This window comes from Vulpes lagopus, chromosome 6 (assembly GCF_018345385.1).
Source record: "Vulpes lagopus strain Blue_001 chromosome 6, ASM1834538v1, whole genome shotgun sequence".
NCBI lineage: Eukaryota > Metazoa > Chordata > Mammalia > Carnivora > Canidae > Vulpes > Vulpes lagopus.
Window position 1 is genome coordinate 121112727 of NC_054829.1, and position 18854 is coordinate 121131580.

General features: G+C 39.9%; 1 protein-coding gene across 3 annotated transcripts in view; it reads left to right on the plus strand.

Moving 5' to 3' along the window:
* The first annotated feature begins 200 nt into the window (after positions 1 to 200).
* INTU (inturned planar cell polarity protein) overlaps positions 201 to 18854 on the plus strand; it is an 84624-nt gene continuing 65970 nt past the window's right edge. For all 3 annotated transcript variants that reach the window (XM_041757712.1, XM_041757714.1, XM_041757713.1), the window contains exon 1: positions 201 to 414. In XM_041757712.1, coding sequence (XP_041613646.1) covers positions 272 to 414 — 143 coding nt within the window. In that variant the 5' untranslated portion in view covers positions 201 to 271. The remainder of the gene's footprint in view (positions 415 to 18854) is intronic.

An 18854-nucleotide genomic window follows, 5' to 3' on the forward strand; every position in this document is an offset into this window, starting at 1 on the left:
GCTTCAACCCCTTAAATTCTTCCGACTGAGACGCCCCCCTGGAAATTTCACCTCGCTGGCCCCTTTCGGTAGTTCTCGCGCGCTCCAGGAAAGCTTCCTCGTCGCCCTGGCAACCCGAGCGGCCACCAATTGCAGCCGAGGGTGGGCGGTCACGTGGCCCCTCCCCGCCCGCCCCGCCGCCCGCCCGCCTCGCGGAGACAACATGTCGGTCGCGGCGAGCCGCCCCTGCGAGGTTTGAATCGCGCGGCTTGCAGCTCTTGCACGCCTGAGGATGGCGTCTCCGGTTTCGTGTGGCTCGCGTCGCAGCCCGGATGAGTTCCCTGAAGACCCGTCTTCCCAAGAAGATGAGGATTGCGATCGTGAAGACCGGGTCAGCTCCTCGGGTTCCTACTCCTCAGCGAGTAGCGATTACGTGTAAGGGGCTCGAAGAGGGACAGTCCGGTGCATCCTGTGGGGCCGCGGAGCGTTCGCGTGGGGGGGGGGGGGGGGCAACCGCCGGAGGCTTAGCGCGGTTGGGATTGTTGGAGGTTCTGTCAAGGGGGATTCTGGGGCGGTATGGTGAGCCGCGGTGACCCGCCGGCCTTTGGATCGTCCGCCGAGGAGGCTCCCCTCGTGAGGGTTCCGAGGTTCACAAAACGGTGCTTATCGTCGTGTCTTCCCTGGCGTTAGGGTCTTTTTTTTTTTTATTATTTTTATTTATTTATGATAGTCACAGAGAGAGAGAGAGAATGGCAGAGAGGGAGAAGCAGGCTCCATGCTCCGGGAGCCCGACGTGGGATTCGATCCCGGGTCTCCAGGATCAGGCCCTGGGCTGAAGGCAGGCGCCAAACCGCTGCGCCACCCAGGGATCCCCAAGATCTTTGTGATTTTTGGTGCAGGGATACCCTACAGGTTTTACTAATCAACTATTTAAGTCCTATAGATTCTTTTCCCATCTGTTATAAAAATGGATAGATTATTGTAAAAAAAAAAAAAGAAAGAAAGAAAAGAAAAAAGAAAATACCCCCCCTCCCCTCCTCCCTTAGTCTTCACATCAAGGACAACTTCTCAAAATCTTGGGGGTATTTCTGCTGTATTATTTTCCCATACGTTCTCATGGTTTTCTTGTTTTCTGCTGCGTGTCATAATGTGTTTTTTTTTATTTAATACAAAAAGGAGTGTTCTTTTCCACTTTTTAAATCCTTAATAATAATGCAGAGGTTCCTCTGATTGGTAGGACCCAATGCTGCTTCACTTTTGAGGGAATCTATTCCTTACTGCTATGGATTAAGACTTTTTTTTTTTCTTTTCTTTCTTTCTTTCTTTCTTTCTTTCTTTCTCTTTCTTTCTTTCTTTCTCTTTCTTTCTTTCTTTCTTTCTTTCTTTCTTTCTTTCTTTCTTCTTTCCTTTCCTTCCTTCCTTCCTTCCTTCCTTCCTTCCTTCCTTCCTTCTTTTTGAAAAGTAAATTAGTGGTGGTTTGAAATGAATGAGTAACGGTGAAAAGGTGTAGGTGCCAAAACGTCAACCAATCCCATAATGGACTGCCCACAGGAGTCAGTTTTAGGATGACACTTTAAGTGCGTTATTTAGGAGCAATGATTACAAGTAGCTAATATGTTTTCAGGAGTAAAAGTCACTTGGTAATTACTTTCCCGTAGGAATATGTAAAAAAAAAATTACCATTATCTTTAGCAGGGTAAGGGAGAAGCAGTCACCAATGACTGCTTAGTGTGCTCTAGCTTTTCAGGTAGGACCAATTATATATATATATATATTTATTTATTTTTAATTTTTAAATTTTATTGGAATTCAATTTGCCAACATATAGCATAACACCCAGTGCTCATCCCATCAAGTGCCCCTCTCAGTGCCTGTCACCCAGTCACCCTCACCGCCCGGCCTCCTCCCCTTCCACCACCCCTAGTTCATTTCCCAGAATTAGGAGTCTCTCATGTTCTGTCTCCCTTTCTGGTATTTCCCACTCACTTTCTCTCCTTTCCCCTTTATTCCCTTTCACTATTTTTTATATTCCCCGAATGAATGAGACCATATGTTTGTCCTTCTCCAATTGACTTATTTCACTCAGCATAATACCCTCCAGGCCCCTCCACATCGAAGCAAATGGTGGGTATTTGTCGTTTCTAACGGCTGAGTAATATTCCATTGTATACATAGACCACATCTTCTTTATCCATTCATCTTTCGATGGACACCGAGGCTCCTTCCACAGTTTGGCTGTTGTGGATATTGCCGCTATAAACATCGGGGTGCAGGTGTCCCGGCGTTTCCTTGCATCTGAATCTTTGGGGTAAATCCCCAGCAGTGCAATTGCTGGGTCGCAGGGCAGGTCTATTTTTAACTCTTTGAGGAACCTCCACACAGTTTTCCAGAGTGGCTGCACCAGTTCACATTCCCACCAACAATGCAAGAGGGTTCCCTTCTCTCCACATCCTCTCCAACATTTGTGGTTTCCTGCCTTGTTACTTGTCCCCATTCTCACTGGTGTGAGGTGGGATCTCATTGTGGTTTTGATTTGTATTTCCCTGATAGCAAGTGATGCAGAGCATTTTCTCATGTGCATGTTGGCCATGTCTATGTCTTCCTCTGTGAGATTTCTCTTCATGTCTTTTGCCCATTTCATGATTGGATTGTTTGTTTCTTTGGTGTTGAGTTTAATAAGTTCTTTATAGATTTTGGAAACTAGCCCTTTATCTGATATGTCATTTGCAAATATCTTCTCCCACTCTGTAGGTTGTCTTTGAGTTTTGTTGCCTGTTTCTTTTGCTGTGCAAAAGCTTCTTATCTTGATGAAGTCCCAATAGTTCATTTTTGCTTTTGTTTCTCTTGCCTTCATGGATGTATCTTGCAAGAAGTTACTATGGCCAAGTTCAAAAAGTGTGTTGCCTGTGTTCTCCTCTCGGATTTTGATGGAATCTTGTCTCACATTTAGATTTTTCATCCATTTTCAGTTCATCCATTTTGAGTTTATCTTTGTGTCTGGTGTAAGAGAATGGTCCAGTTTCATTCTTCTGCATGTGGATGCCCAATTTTCCCAGCACCATTTATTGAAGAGACTGTCTTTCTTCCAATGGATAGTCTTTCCTCCTTTGTCGAATATTAGTTAACCATAAAGTTCAGGGTCCACTTCTGGGTTCTCTATTCTGTTCCATTGATCTATGTGTCTGTTTTTGTGCCAGTACCACACTGTCTTGATGACCACAGCTTTGTAGTACACCTGAAATCTGGCATTGTGATGCCCCCAGCTATGGTTTTCTTTATTTATTTATTCATGAGAGACACACAGAGAGAGAGGCAGAAACACAGGCAGAGGGAGAAGCAGGCTCCATTCAGGGAGCCCGACGTGGGACTCGATCTGGGGTCTCCAGGGTCATGCCCTGGGCCGAAGGCAGGCGCTAAAATGCTGAGCCACCCAGGCTGCCCCCAGGACCGATTATATTCTTGAGGAGGATATCAAGTATTTTGTGTAATTTGTGGTCATTTAAAAAATAATTACAACGTTATGATGGTTGAGGCACTGGATGGAAAGAATGGGTTACAGGAAGCCTTACTTGGTCTTGCTGTGGGAATCCTAGACCTTGTGAGAATCATCAAGCTCTTGGTTTCTTTCTACATCTTAGAGTCACACACTTTGAGCTGGAAGGGAATCTGTAATTTTCCCGCGGCCACACAGCTCAGTGTTTCAGTGTAGGAATTTAGGAGGCCGGATTGCCAGTGGCGTGTCCTGATTTTAATGGGATGAAGGTAAATGAGCTAGCCCTGTTTCCTAGGAAGTGAGCAATCTGAGGACCTTGTTTTAGGAAAACTTGTTATCTCAAAACATTTTAAGATTAAAAGTACATGTAAATATGTATTTTATGTACATGTATAAATATTTATATATGTTATATACATGTATATATATATTTTTTTTACATGTATATATTTTTGAAGGGCATTAAGCTTTCCACATGAGTCATTCGCTCATTACTTGGGATGTTCCAGTGTCTTTATTCTTCTAATAGTAAAAGTACAGTGAATCTCTGTTGCAAAATGTTTTGCTGGTCTATGTTTCAATTCCTGTCAAGAATTCAGGTTTTGTTTTTGGCCCTTCTTGATGTGTAGGACATGAGAATTGATATGCTTATTTCACCACATTCTATTCTATTCCTATTTACCTCTCTAACCTGCAGAGTCACAACTGCAGAAGTGGTCTTCCCAGTTTGGACAAGATTACTTTTTTAAAAGAAAATAAAAAAGATTTTATTTATTTAGAGAGAGTATGCACTTGAGCAGGGGGACAGGCAGAGGGAAAATCTCAAACAGGTTCCTCGCTGAGTGTGGGACCTGACTTGGAGCTTGATCTCAGGACCCTGATATCATGACCTGAGGCAAAACCAAGTGTTGACTCTTAATTGACTGAGCCACCCAGGAGCCCCGGGATAAGATCACTTCTTAATCAAAGGCACACGAATGTAAACTTGATCTTTCTCATCAAAGCTAAGAGATAGGAATTGCCCATTGGTTTTCATTGCTTACACAGAGGTTATTAAGGAAGTAATACTACTCATTGATTCATATAAAATACTCTGAACTTTCCATGTTTTAGTTAATTATCTGCATAATTTTTTATTTCATACATGCTTTGTAACTAAAAACCAGCTTCTGCATGTAATTGTCATTAAGGTGACCATTTTTGAGGTAAAATTAGAGTACATTCTAGTGAAATACTAGGTTTAATAAGTTTGATTAAGAATATGAGAGGAGGGACACCTGGGTTTTTCAGCGGTTGAGCGTCTACCTTTGGCTCCGGCCGTGATCCCAGGGTCCTGGGATTGAGTCCCACATTGGGCTCCTTGCAGGGAACCTGCTTCTCCCTCTGCCTATGTGTCTGCCTCTCTCTCTGTGTCTCTCATAAATAAATAAATAAAACTTTTTAAAAACAATTTCATTGTATGAATGTACCAAAATTTATCCTTCTCTTGGGTTTTAACATGGGAATGATATACTTGAAGAATCAAAATGTTTTGAAGTCCGTGATGCCATATACTGTATTAACATCCAATTTAGGATAATTCCTTTTTTCTTCTCCTGTGCTGAACCCTGACTTTTTTCTTTGAATTTCTCTTTTATCAAATTAAATAGATTAAAAATTCAAACAGTATATAAAACTAAGTTTATGATGAAAAATGGCAATTCTTTGCTACTCTTTCTTTCTGCTCCCAAGTCAGCATGTTTGAAGATAATTCATTATCTTCCCTGTTTCTCCTCTAGCATTGCCTGCCTTACTGACATCACTCTCTCCTTGCTCATGTCTTTAGATCTAGTTAAGTCTCCAGTCTTGTTGACTTCCTTTTCTGATATCCACCCCTCCTTTGTTTTTTCAGAGGCACTGCCTGACTTAAAGCACTTGCCTCTCCCAAATAAGAGAGGGGTAGCCTTCTGACTGATCTAGATGCCTCATCTTTTAATTCCAGTCTTTTTTCATACAGTTTGCTTTCTAGGACACAGTTCTAAATCATTTTTCTCTTAGAGAACCTACTACAGAAAGATATATAGTGGCAGTTTGGATCAAAAATAGAGTTAAAGGGCAGCTCCGGTGGCTCAGCGGTTTAGCGCTGCCTTCAGCCCAGGGTGTGATCCTGGAGTCCCGGGATCAAGTCCCACATTGGGCTCCCTGCAAGGACCCTGCTTCTCCCTCTGCCTGTGTGTCTCTGCCTCCCCCCTCTCTCTGTATCTCTCATTAATAAATAAGTTAAAAAAACAGAGTTAAACACATACATAAATAATACCAGTGAAACTAAATAAAATGAAGCAAATATCCATGTCCTTAACCGGGTCATCCCTATGATCAGGAAGAGAAGGCTAAGTTATAAAATATATCTAATCATATGTCAGGCTTGATCACTGATGATTGTATTGTGCAAATAATTCAACCACTTCAATTATAATGAAATTTCTTTAAAATGTTGCCTCAAGGGCAGCCCGGGTGGCTCAACGGTTTAGCGCCACCTTCAGCCCAGGGTGTGATCCTGGAGACCCGGGATCGAGTCCCGCGTCGGGCTCCCTTCATGGAGCCTGCTTCTCCCTCTGCCTGTGTCTCTGCCTCTCAAGAATAAATAAATAAAATCTTAAAAAAAAAAAAAAAAGTTGCCTCAAATAATCATCCTGGTTCAGTGTAATGAGTATTGATTGAGAGTAGGGGTCAGCCAAACTGTGACCCCTACTCTTAATCCCCACCACTAGTCATATGACCTTAATGTGTCACATGAATTCTAAAAGCATCAGGTTTCACATGTTAAAATGGGAATGAGAGTGTTTACTTAACTCTGACTTTCATTAACTGAGAGAAGGTTTGCTTAAATCCTAGGAACAGGAAAATTGTGAACAGTTGATGATGAGGAATTGACAGGGCAAAGAGGAGATTGATGGTAGAGGTGACATATATTTGATTTGGAAGAGGGTTAATCCAACCTGATTTTCATTTTCTCCCCAGCTTTATGGAAGTATAACTGACAAAAATTGTGTATATTGTATTGTATATATTAAGGTATACAATGTGGTGATTTGATATATACAAACAGTAGTAGATTCTCTCAGAGGAAGGCAAATATCCTTTTACAGGTTTATTTTGCTTTCCCTGAGGGGTTCAGAATTAGAAGAGTTTTTGGTTATAAATTATCATTTTATGAGATGTCTCTTATAACAAGTTTTCTCATCTTTGTTAGAGGTTTCATAACTTCCTCTATATCTTCAGGATGAGAATACTACATATTTTAAGGGGCAGTGTAGTTAAAGAGAAAACTAAAGGCTGAATGTGCAAGCATTTCTATGAAATCTTTGTGTAGATGACCTAGTAAAGACATGCTTTTCTTTTTTTCTTAATTCAAAATTATATTTTCTGAACAATTTGAAATATATGGGAAAGAAGGAGGAAGGCTCCTATATATTTCTCATCAAATACATGGCTTTTTTTAAAAGATTTATTTATTTATTTATTCATGATAGACATAGAGAGAGACAGAGAGAGAGAGAGAGGCAGAGACACAGGCAGAGGGAGAAGCAGGCTCCATGCCAGGAGCCTGACGTGGGACTCGATTCCAGGACCCCAGGATCGTGCCCTGGGCCAAAGGCAGGCACTAAACCGCTGAGCCACCCAGGGATCCCCTACATGGCTTTTCCTTAAGATTTTATTTATTTATTCATGAGACACAGAGAGAGAGGCAGAGACATAGGCAGAGGGAGAAGCAGGCTCCATGCAGGGAACCTGACATGGGACTCGATCCTGGGTCTCCAGGATCATGCCCTGGGCCAAAGGCAGGTGCTAACCCACTGAGCCACCCAGGGATCCTATGGCTTTTCTTTAACATGAAAACTATCTTCCTGGTATTGATTGAGAAGTTTTATGGGTCTTCATTAATTCTTTTATTTTAAAGTTTAAGTAATAAGATAACTCTGTTAGGGAGTGAAACTACTCTATGTGAAAATATAATGGTGGATGATACATGTCATTATGCATTTACCTAAACTCATACTTAAACCTATACCACCAAGAGTTAACTATAATTTAAACTATAGATTTGGGTTAATTATAATATATGACTATAGGTTTATCCAGCATAACAAATGAATCACTCTGGTGGGGGATGTTGATAATGGAGGAGGCTATGTATGTGGGAAAAAGGGAGTATATTGGAAATCTCTACCGTCAGCTCAATTTTACTGTGAACGTAAAACTGTTCTAAATACGCGCGCGCACACACACACACACACACACACACACATACACGCACACACTAAATCATTTTTCTATAGTACTCAAAAGCTCAGTGGCCTCACAAATAAATTCCAAATTCCTTAGGATGATTTTCAAGCTGTTTTAGATCTGCCCCTAGTCTTTCTGATCTCATCTTTGATAATCTTACTTCTTTAAAATCTTCTTTATTCCTACTTGTCTTACCTCAGGCTGCTATTTTAAAAATAGCATAGGACATCTAGGTGGGTCAGTCAATTAAGTGTCTGACTCTTGATTTTGGCTCAGGTCATGATCTCAGGGTTGTGAGATCAAGCCCCACATTGGGCTCTGGACTGGGTGTAGAGTCTGCTTAAGATTCTCTCCCCACCCCCCCGCCCACACTATCTTTCTCAAAATAAATATATACATAAAAAAATTTAAAAATTGCATAGACTGGGATCCCTGGGTGGCGCAGCGGTTTGGCGCCTGCCTTTGGCCCGGGGCGCGATCCTGGAGACCCGGGATCGAATCCCACGTCGGGCTCCCGGTGCATGGAGCCTGCTTCTCCCTCTGCCTGTGTCTCTGCCTCTCTCTCTCTCTCTCTGTGTGTGTGACTATCATAAATAAATTTAAAAAAAAAATTGCATAGACTGAGTAGCTTATAAACAACAGAAATTTATTTCTGAAGGCTGGTAGTCCAAGATCACTGTACTAGCATGGTCAGGTTCTTGTGAAAACCCTCCTCCAGGTTACAGCTTGCTGGTCTCTCTTTGTATCTTCACATGGCAGAGAGCAGGACGAACAAGCAAACTTTCTCGTGACCCTTATGAGGGCACTAATTCCATTCATGAGGGCTCCATCCTCGTGGCCTCATCTAATCCTAATTACTTCCCAAAGGTCCCATCTCCTAATACCATCACACTGAGCAGTAGGGTTTCAACATTCATATTTTAGGGGGACACAAACATTCAGTGCATAACATTACTACACTGAAATACACACCCATTCTCATACCTCTTGTGCACTTTCACACCTATATTTGTACGTACTTTTTTCTCTCTGAAATGCCCCTTCTTTCTGTCTTGTGAAAATCATTCAACGTCCCACTTAAGTGCTACCTTCTCCTGCAACCTTTTTTGATCCTTCTTAGACTTAATTTCTTCAAATTCAACTCTCCTATAGCAGTTTTTGTACTTCTTCTTGAGCACTTGCATTTTATTTTATTTTATTTTATTTTTTTTTTGAGCACTTGCATTTTAGCTAGGTGATGAGCCCTGTGTCCATCTGACACCTTTAAAAGTACAAAAATGCCCTATCACACAATGTTTTTCTGGTCTATGATTTCAGTTCTGCCAGGGTCAAATCTTATCCCTAACCTAGTGATATGTAAACATGCTCCATTTAGCTGAAGGGGTTGGAGGTAAGGAATGTGGTCCTGGCAGTGGGGTCATTATTAACATAATTCCAATGGAGATGTGTTCCAGATGTAAATATTTATTTCCTGCAATGAGTACCCAGTAGTTTACTGATTGATCCCTTCCTTTTCTCTAACATGCTTCATATTTGTTCCAGTGGTGACTGTGGCTAGGCTAGAAAGAACACCAGCCCATCCCCACCCCTCCCCTCAAGCTGCTATAACATCTAGCATAGACTTTGACCAATCAAACGACTTCGAGGATGAAAATTAGATATTGCTGGTAGAGCACAGAAAAGCAAACATAGAAAAACATTGGACAGACCAGTGCTGAGCAAATATCGGATAGGATCCATATTCATCTGTTATGATACTTTTTTTTTTTTTTTGTTATGATACTTTTATTGTGTGTGGTTTTTCTCTTAGAATTGTCAGGCTGTACATATTAGCACCATGTAACTATGTGTTTTGGTCACTTTGGTACTTTTGCTCACTAAAAAGGAAAAAAAATACACTGTAACAGGTTTGGATTAGTAGCAAAAGTCTGTTTTTCTTAAAGAAATGAACCAGTAGGTCTGGCTATTTAGAACTTTTCTTTTAGATACCAAGAAAATACTAATACCATTTCAATTGCTAAAACGTGCTGACAATGTAAATAAAGACCTGAGAGGGCAGCCTGGGTTGCTCAGTGGTTTAGCGCCGCCTTTGGCCCAGGACCTGATCCTGGAGTCTTGCATCGGCCTCCCTGCATGGAGCCTGCTTCTCTCTCTGCCTGTGTCTCTTTCTCTTTCTCTCTCTCTCTCTCTCTCTCTCTGTCTCTCATGAATAAATGTATAAAATCTTTAAAAAAAAAAACAAAAAAGACCTGAGAGATTCAGTAATTTAGAAGAAAAAACATTATCAGTGTATAATTCTTGAATATGGATTGAGAAACTTATTAGCATTATCTGAATTTTATTTTCTTTAATATAGTCGTGTCACCGTTTATGTAAGTGAATTTGGTTATTTGCGAATTAGCAAATCTTTCTTTGGGAAGGACTCTGCTCATGTTTACTACAGCAGTTAGAGCCTTGAAAACCAATTAAAAGTGTCCTCAAACTTTGCAAGTAGACAATAAAATATACAGAGAAAAGTAGAATAAACAAAATAACCTCATCAAAAGACATTTACACAATGACAGCTTTGCAGTTTGTACCGCAGGATCTCAGAAAAGAGATTAAAGAATACTTATAAAAATCTGTATTTAAAAATCCGAATTAAAGCTGCTAGAGTTAATTCCTTTTTTTCTTTAAGTTTTTTTTTTTTTTTTTTTAATTTATTCATGAGAGACATAGGCAGAGACATAGGCAGAGGGAGAAGCAGGCTCCCTGGGGGAAGCCTGATGCAGGACTTCATTCCAGGCCCCCGGGATCACATCCTGAGCCAAAGGCAGACAATCACTGAGCCACCGAGGTGCCCCTAGAGTTAATTCCTTTTTAAAAATAAACATTTTTCGGGATCCCTGTGTGGCGCAGCGGTTTGGCGCCTGCCTTTGGCCCAGGGCGCGATCCTGGAGACCCCGGATTGAATCCCACATCAGGCTCCCGGTGCATGGAGCCTGCTTCTTCCTCCGCCTGTGTCTCTGCCTCTCTTTCTCTCTCTCTGTGACTATCATAAATAAATAAAAATTAAAAAATAAAAATAAAATAAAAATAAAAATAAACATTTTTCTTTTGGAATAAGTTTAGATTTATAGAAACGTTACAAACATGGTACAGAGAGTTCCCATATATCCTCCACCCAGTTTCCCATGTTAACATCTTACACAACTATGGTATGTTTGCCAGAACTAGGAAATTAACATTAGTACACCACTATTAAATAAACTCCAGGCTTTATATGAATTTTATCATTTATCTACTTAAGTCCTTTTTCTGTTCCAGGATCTAATCCAGGATATCATATTGCATTTAGTCATTAAGTTTCCCTAGTTTCCTGTGGTTTCTGACAGTTTCTTAGTTGTTCCTTGTTTTTCATAACCTGGATCACTTGTTAAGGTAATGTCTGCAAGGTTTCTTCACTGTGAAGTTACTATTTCTCACTTCCCATACTCTGTTCTTTGAGAGCGCATCACTAAATCTAGTTCACATTAAAGGGGAAGAAAGATTAAGCTCCATCTCCTGGAGCAGGAGTATCAACATATAATATTAATTTCTTTAATGTGTTATTAATAATAGTTGTAATGAAAGGTTGGGAGGTTGGGTTTTTAATACATCCCCTTCTAGTAGAACTAACTTGAGAGTGCAATCTTTACAACTCTGTTAAACTTTTTAACACTTTAATCATTTATGCACTTGATGCTTAATCTAAATAGGAATTAATCATCTGGAGTAGGAATAAGGAATCTTTCAGGAATACTGAATTATGGGAGCCATAGAAGCCACATCTAGTTTGTTTCTTATGCCAACAGCACTTAGCCTGGAACTTAGCAAATAGAAGTCATTGGAGACATCTTCGTTTATTGACAGGGGTTGGAAGAATACAGAAGTATGAGTGCTGTATCTAATAAAGTTGTTAAGTTTCTCTACATTTTTTACCCTGTTGTGGAAGAGGAAAGGAACCAACATGTATTTGACATTTATCATGGCAAGCACATATTCTTATTTACTGTTGATAACAGCCATGCGAGGTACCTATAGTCTGTTTTCTAAAAAAGAAAAACTAAAACTTAGAAAAGTAAAAATAAATCTTTAAAAAAAAAAAGGGCAGCCCCGGTGGCTTAGCGGTTTGGTACTGCGTTAGGCCCAGGGCGTGATCCTGGAGCCCTGGGATCCAGTCCCACGTCCGGCTCCCCACAGGGAGCCTGCTTCTCCCTCTGCCTGTGTCTCTGCCTCCCTTTCTCTCCGTCTCTCTCTCTCTCTCTCTCTCTCTCTCTCTCTGGGTCTCTAATAAAAAAAATAGAAAGAAAAGTAAAAATGTCAATAGAACAGAATTTGGACCCAGGTTTTTTTACTTCTCAGTTCATTTTCCTTTTGCTATAGATGTTGCCTTCTTTCAGAAGTCTCATACCTTCATTTCCATCTTTATTCCTGTTTCTCTTATCTCCTTTCTATGTTTACAAGATTTATTACAAATCCAGTTAGTTAATATACAGTGTAATTAGTTTCAGGAGTAGAGCTTAGTGATTTATCACTTACATACAACACCCAGTGCTCATCACAACAAATGCCCTCCTTAATGCCCATCACCCATTAGCCCATCCCCCACCCGCCTCTCTTCCAACATGTTGGTTTGTTCTCTGTAGTTAAGAGTCTGTTTTATGCTTTGGCTCTCCCTTTTTCTTTTTTTTTTCTTCTATGGTCATCTCTTTTGCTTATTAAACTAGACCTCTGAGTGAAACCATATGGTATTTGCCTTTCTCTGACTGACTTATTTCACTTAGCATAATACTCTGTAGCTCCATCCACATCATTGCAAATGGTAAGATTTCATTCTTTTTTTATGGCTGAATAATATTCTGCTATATACACATATGTATAATACACACACACGTACCACCTCTTTAACCATTCATCATTTAATGGACTCTGGGCTGCTTCCATATATTGGCTATTGTAAATAATGCTGCTATGAACATCAGGGTGCATGTATCCCTTTAAATCAGTATTTTTGTATCCTTTGGGTAAATACCTAATAGTGCAATTGCTGAATCATAAGGTAGTTCTGTTTTTTTAAAAATACTTTATTTAAACTCAATTTGCCAGCATATAGTATAATACCCAGTGTTCATTCTTTAGTGCCCATCACCTAGTCACCACATGCCCCCATTCTCCTCCCCTTCTGCAACCCTTTGTTTCCCAGAGTTAGGAGTCTCTTATGGTTTGTCTCCCTCTCTCATTTTTTTCCCACTCAGTTTCCCTCCTTTCCCATAAGTCCCTTTCACTATTTCTTATATTCCTCATATGAGTGAAACCATATGATGATTGTCCTTCTCTGATTGACCTGTTTCACTCAGCATAATACCCTCCAGTTCCACATTAAAGCAAATGGTAGTTATTCGTCCTTTCTGATGGCTGAGTAATAGTCCATTGTATATAGAGACCACATCTTCTTTATCCATTCATCTGTCAAAAACCATCGTAGCTCCTTCCACAGTTTGGCTATTGTGGACACTGCTGCTATGAACATTGGGGTACAGGTGCCCCTTTGTTTCACTATATCTGTATCTTTGGGGTAAATACCCAGTAGTGCAATTGCTGGGTCATAGAGTAGTTCTATTTTTAACTTCTTGAGGAACCTCCACACAGTTTTCCAGGGTGGCTGTACCAGCTTGCATTCCCACCAACAGTGCAAGAGGGTTCCCCTTGCTCCACATCCTTGCCAGTATTTGTTGTTTCCTGTCTTGTTAATTTTAGCCATTCTCACCGGTGTAAAGTGGCATCTTGTTGTGGTTTTGATTTGTATTTACCTGATGGTAAGTGATACGGAACATTTTTTCATGTGTTTGTTGGCTGTGTGTAGGTCTTCTTTGGGAAGTATCTGTTCATGTCTTCTGCCCATTTCATGACTGGATCATTTGTTTCTTGGGTGTTGAGTTTGATAAGTTCTTTATAGATCTTGGATACTAGCCCTTTATCTGATATCATTTGCAAATATCTTCTCCCATTCTGTAGGGTTGTTTTTTAGTTTTGTTGATTGTTTCTTTTGCTGTGCAGAAGCTTTTTATCTTGAAGTCTCAATAGTTCATTTTTGCTTTTGTTTCCCTTGCCTTCATAGATGTGTCTTGCAAGAAGTTGCTATGGTCAGGGTCAAAAAGGTTGTTGCCTGTGTTCTCCTCCAGGATTTTGATGGATTCTTGTCTCACATTTATATCTTTCGACCATTTTGAGTTTATCTTTGTGCGTGGTATAAGAGAATGGTCCAGTTTTGTTCTGCCTGTGGCTGTCCAATATTCCCAACACCATTAATTAAAGAAGCTGTCTTTTTCCATTGGATATTCTTTCCTGCTTTGTCAAAGATAAGTTGACCATAGAGTTGAGGGCCCATTTCTGGGTTCTCTATTCCATTCTATTGATTTATGTGTCTGTTTTGTGCCAGTACTGTCTTGATGATCATAGCTTTGTAATACAGCTTGAAGTTAAGCATTGTGATGCTCCCAGCTTTGGTTTTCTTTTTCAACATTCCCCTGGCTTTGGGGTCTTTTCTGGTTCCATACAAATCTTAGGATTATTTGTTCCAATTCTATGAAGAAAGTCCATGGTATTTTGATAGGGATTGCATTGAATGTGTAAATTGCTCTGGGTAGCACAAGCATTTTCACAATATTTTTTCTTTCAGTCCATGAGCATGGGATGTTTTTCCATCTCTTTACATCTTCCTCGATTTCTTTTATAAGTGTTCTGTAACTTTTACAATATAGATCCTTTAACTCTTTGGTTAGGTTTATTCCTAGGTATCTTATGGTTTTGGATGCAATTGTAAATAGAATTGATTCCTTAATTTCTCTTTTTTCAGTTTCATTGTTAGTGGATAGAAATGCCACTGATTTCTGTGCATTGATTTTGTATCCTGCCACATTGCTGAATTGTTGTATGAGTTCTAGCAATCTTGGGGTGGAGTCTTTGGGGTTTTCTGTATACAGTATCATGTCATCTGTGAAGAGAGAGAGTTTGACTTCTTTGTCAATTTAAATGCCTTTTATTTCTTTTTGTTGTCTGATTACTAGGACTTCTGGTACTATCTTGAATGGCAGTGGTGAGAGTGGACACCCCTGTCGTGTTCCTGATCTTATGGGAAAGGCTCTCAGTTTTTCCCCATTGAGAATGATATTTGCTGTGGGCTTTTAATAAATGGCTTTTATGATATTGAGAAATGTTCACTCTATCCCTACAGTTTGAAGAGTTTTAATCAGGAATGGGTTTTGTATTTTTTCAAATGCTTTCTCTGCATCTGATGAGAGGATCATATGATTCTTGTCTTTTCTGTTATTGATGTGATCTATCACATTGATTGTTTTACGAATGTTGAACCACCCTTGCATCCCGGGGATAAATCCCACTTGGTTGTGGTGAATAGTCCTCATAATATACTGTTGGATCCTAATGGCTAGTATCTTGGTGAGAATTTTTGCAGAGATGTTGGTCTTTAATTCTTCTTTTTGATGGGTTCTTTCTAGTTTTGGTAGCTCTTATTTTTAACTTTTGAGGAACCTCCATATTTTTCCACAGTGGCTTACCCAGCTTCTGTTCCCATCAGCAGTGTAAGAGGTTTTCCCTTTCTCTGCATCTTGCTAACATCTTTGTTTCCTGTGTTGTTAATTTTAACCATTTTGACAGTTGTGCGGTAGTATTTCATTGTAGTTTTGATTTGTATTTCACTGATGATGAGTGATGTTGACCATCTTTTCATGTGTCTGTTGGCCATCTGTATGTTATCTTTGATGAAATGTCTATTCATGTCTTCTGCCCATTTCTTAACTGGATTATTAGTTTTTTGGGTGTCGAGTTTGATAAGTTCTTTTTTTTTTAAGATTTTATTTATTTATTCATGAGAGACACACAGAGAGAGAGAGAGGCAGAGACACAGGCAGAGGGAGAAGCAGGCTCCGTGCAGGGAGCCTGACATGGGACTTGATCCTGGGTCTCCAGGATCATGCCTTGGGCTGAAGACGGCGCTGAACCGCTGAGCCACCCGGGCTGCCCTGATAAGTTCTAAATATATTTTGGATACTAATCCTTTATCAGATACATCATTTGCAAGTATCTTCTCCTATTCCATAGGTTGCCTTTTAGTTTTGTTGATGGTTTCCTTTACTGTGCAGAAGCTTTTTATTTTGATGTAGTCCCAATAGTTCATTTTGCTTTTGTTTCTCTTGCTGAGCTCAGGGACCCTACCTAGAAAAAGTTACTATAGCCAATGTTAAGAGAAGTTACTACCTGTGTTCTCTTCTAGGATTTTTAAGGTTTCAGGTCTCACATTTATGTCTTTCATTCATTTTGACATTATTTTTGTGTATGGTATAAGAAAGTGGTCCAGTTTCATTTTTCTTCATGTTCCTGTCTAGTTTTCCCAGCACCATTTGTTGAAGAAACTATTATTTTTTTCTACTGGATATCTTTTCTGCTTTGTCAAAGATTAGTTGGCTTTATAATTGTGAATCAATTTCTGGGTTTTCTATTCTATTCCATTTACCTACGTGTCTGTTTTTGTGCTAGTACCATACTGATTACTACAGCTTGTAATATAACTTGAAGTCTGGAATTGTGATGTCTCCAGCTTTCCTTTTTTTTTTCTTTTTACGATTTTTTTTATTTATTCATGAGCGAGAGGCAGAGATATAGGCAGAGGGAGAAGCAGGCTCTCCGTGAGGAGCCTGATGCAGGACTCTATCCTGGATCCTGACCTGAGCCAAAGGCAGACACTCAACCACTGAGCCACGCAGGTGCCCTTGTTTTTCTTTTTCAAGATTGCTTTGGCTATTCAGGGTCTTTTGTCGTTCCATACAAATTTTATTTTATTTTATTTATTTTTTTTCCATATAAATTTTAGGATTGATTATTCTAACTCTGTGAAAAATGCTGGTGGTAATTTGATAAGGATTACATTAAATGTGTAGATTGTTTTGGGTGGTAGTAGACATTTTAACAATATTTGTTCTTCCAATCCATGAGCATGGAATATTTTTCCATTTCTTTGTGTCATCTTTAATTTCTTTCATACATGTTTTATAGTTTTCAGAATACAGATCTTTTACCTCTTTGGTTAGGTTTATTTGTAGATATCTTATGATTTTGGGTATAATTATAAATGGGATTGATTCCTTAACTTCTCCTTCTGCTGCTTCATTATTTTAGAGAAATGCAACAGATTTCTGTATGTTGATTTTGTATTCTGCAACTTTATTGAATTGGTGTATCAGTTGTAGCAGTTTTTTGGTTGAGTTTTTTGGATTTTCTCTACAGAGTATGATGTCATCTGCAAATATTGAAGGTTTTACTTCTTCCTTGTTGATTTGGATGTTAATTTTTATTTCTTTTTGTTGTCTGATTGCTGAGGCTTGGACTTCCTGTACTATGTTAAGTAACAGTGGTGAGAATGGACATCCCTGTCTTGTTCCTGATTATAGAGGAAAGCTCTCAGTTTTTCCCCTTTGAGGATGACAGTAGCTGTGGGTTTTTTATATGTGGCTTTTATGATGTTGAGGTATGTTCCAGACTAGCTTTAGTTGTCCACATGGGCATGGAGACAGTCCTTCAAGGCCTCTGCTTATGCTGTTCCTTCTGCTTGGAGTTGTCTTTTCTCTTTCAGCTCCCCATATCCCCATCACCAACCACCTACTCTTTTAAAACTTACTTCTGTGTCTCCTCTACCAGAAATTCTCCCTGCCCTGATCCTCAATCCCAGGCTAAACTCGATGACCTCTGTCTTTCATTTACCATATGTATTGTTGTGAATTCTTTCTCACTTTCTCTTCTCCACTAGACAGGGGAAGGAACTGATGTTTTTTAATCATTACAATTCTAGTCCTTTCCAAGTGCCCTGCACTGTTCATTTGCTCCATGATTGAATGCCCTGTGCCTGCTCCCTGCCAGCTGCAAATATCTTTAAGTCATAGCCAAAAAATGGTTTCCCATTCAAATTTTAAAGATTAAAAGAGTGAGATTATAAAGCAAATAATTTCATTCAGTGTTTTTTTGTTTTTGTTTTTGTTTTTGTTTTGGTTTTTTTTTAATTTTTATTTATTTATGAAAGTCACAGAGAGAGAGAGAGGCAGAGACACAGGCAGAGGGAGAAGCAGGCTCCATGTACCGGGAGCCCGACGTGGGATTCGATCCCGGGTCTCCAGGATCGGGCCCTGGGCCAAAGGCAGGCGCCAAACCGCTGCGCCACCCAGGGATCCCTCATTCAGTGTTTAAACTGATACATCTCTTCATATGTAATTATATGTAATCATGATATGTACATTGTACCATTTTAAATCATGGTACATAGTTATCTAGATTGGAAATATTTAGATTCTTCAGAGTAAATACTAATTTCTGTGGGTACAGATAGATATGGTTGAAACATCTGATAAATGGTTAAAACCTGATGCTAAATGGTGCTAAAATAATGCCACAATTAGGAACCAATAAGTGCCAAGGAAATGTTAGTTTTATATATGGGGCTGGATATGCCTTTAAAAAAAAAGAAAGATTTTATTTATCCATTCATAGAGACACAGAGAGAGAGAGAGAGAGAGGCAGAGGCACAGGCAGAGGGAGAAAGAAGCAGGCTCCACGCAGGGAGCCCGATGTGGGACTCTATCCAGGGTCCCCTGGATCAAACCCCGGGCTGCAGGCGGCACTAAACCGCTGCGCCACCGAGGCTGCCCTGGATATGCCTTTTTTTAAACCATTAATATATAGTTGAAAATTGCCAACCACAGATGAGATCAGTGGTTAGTTTCAGAGTTGAGTAATAGAGTAATACATTTTTTAAAAGTAATTTTCACAACTTTTAGAGTGAAGTTGACTTTTTTTTAGAGAGTGATAGAGTGTGCACAGGTTTGGGTGGTAGAGGGGAGGAGCAGAGGAGAGGGAGAGAGAGCATCTTAGGGAGGCTCCATCCCAATGCAAAAAGCCCAACAACTGGACAGAGTCCAGCACAGGGTTGGATCTCACAACCCTGAGATCAAGACCTGAGCCAAATTCAAGTGGTGGACGCTTAACCAACTGAGTCACCCAGGTGCTCCTAGAGAAATAATTGACT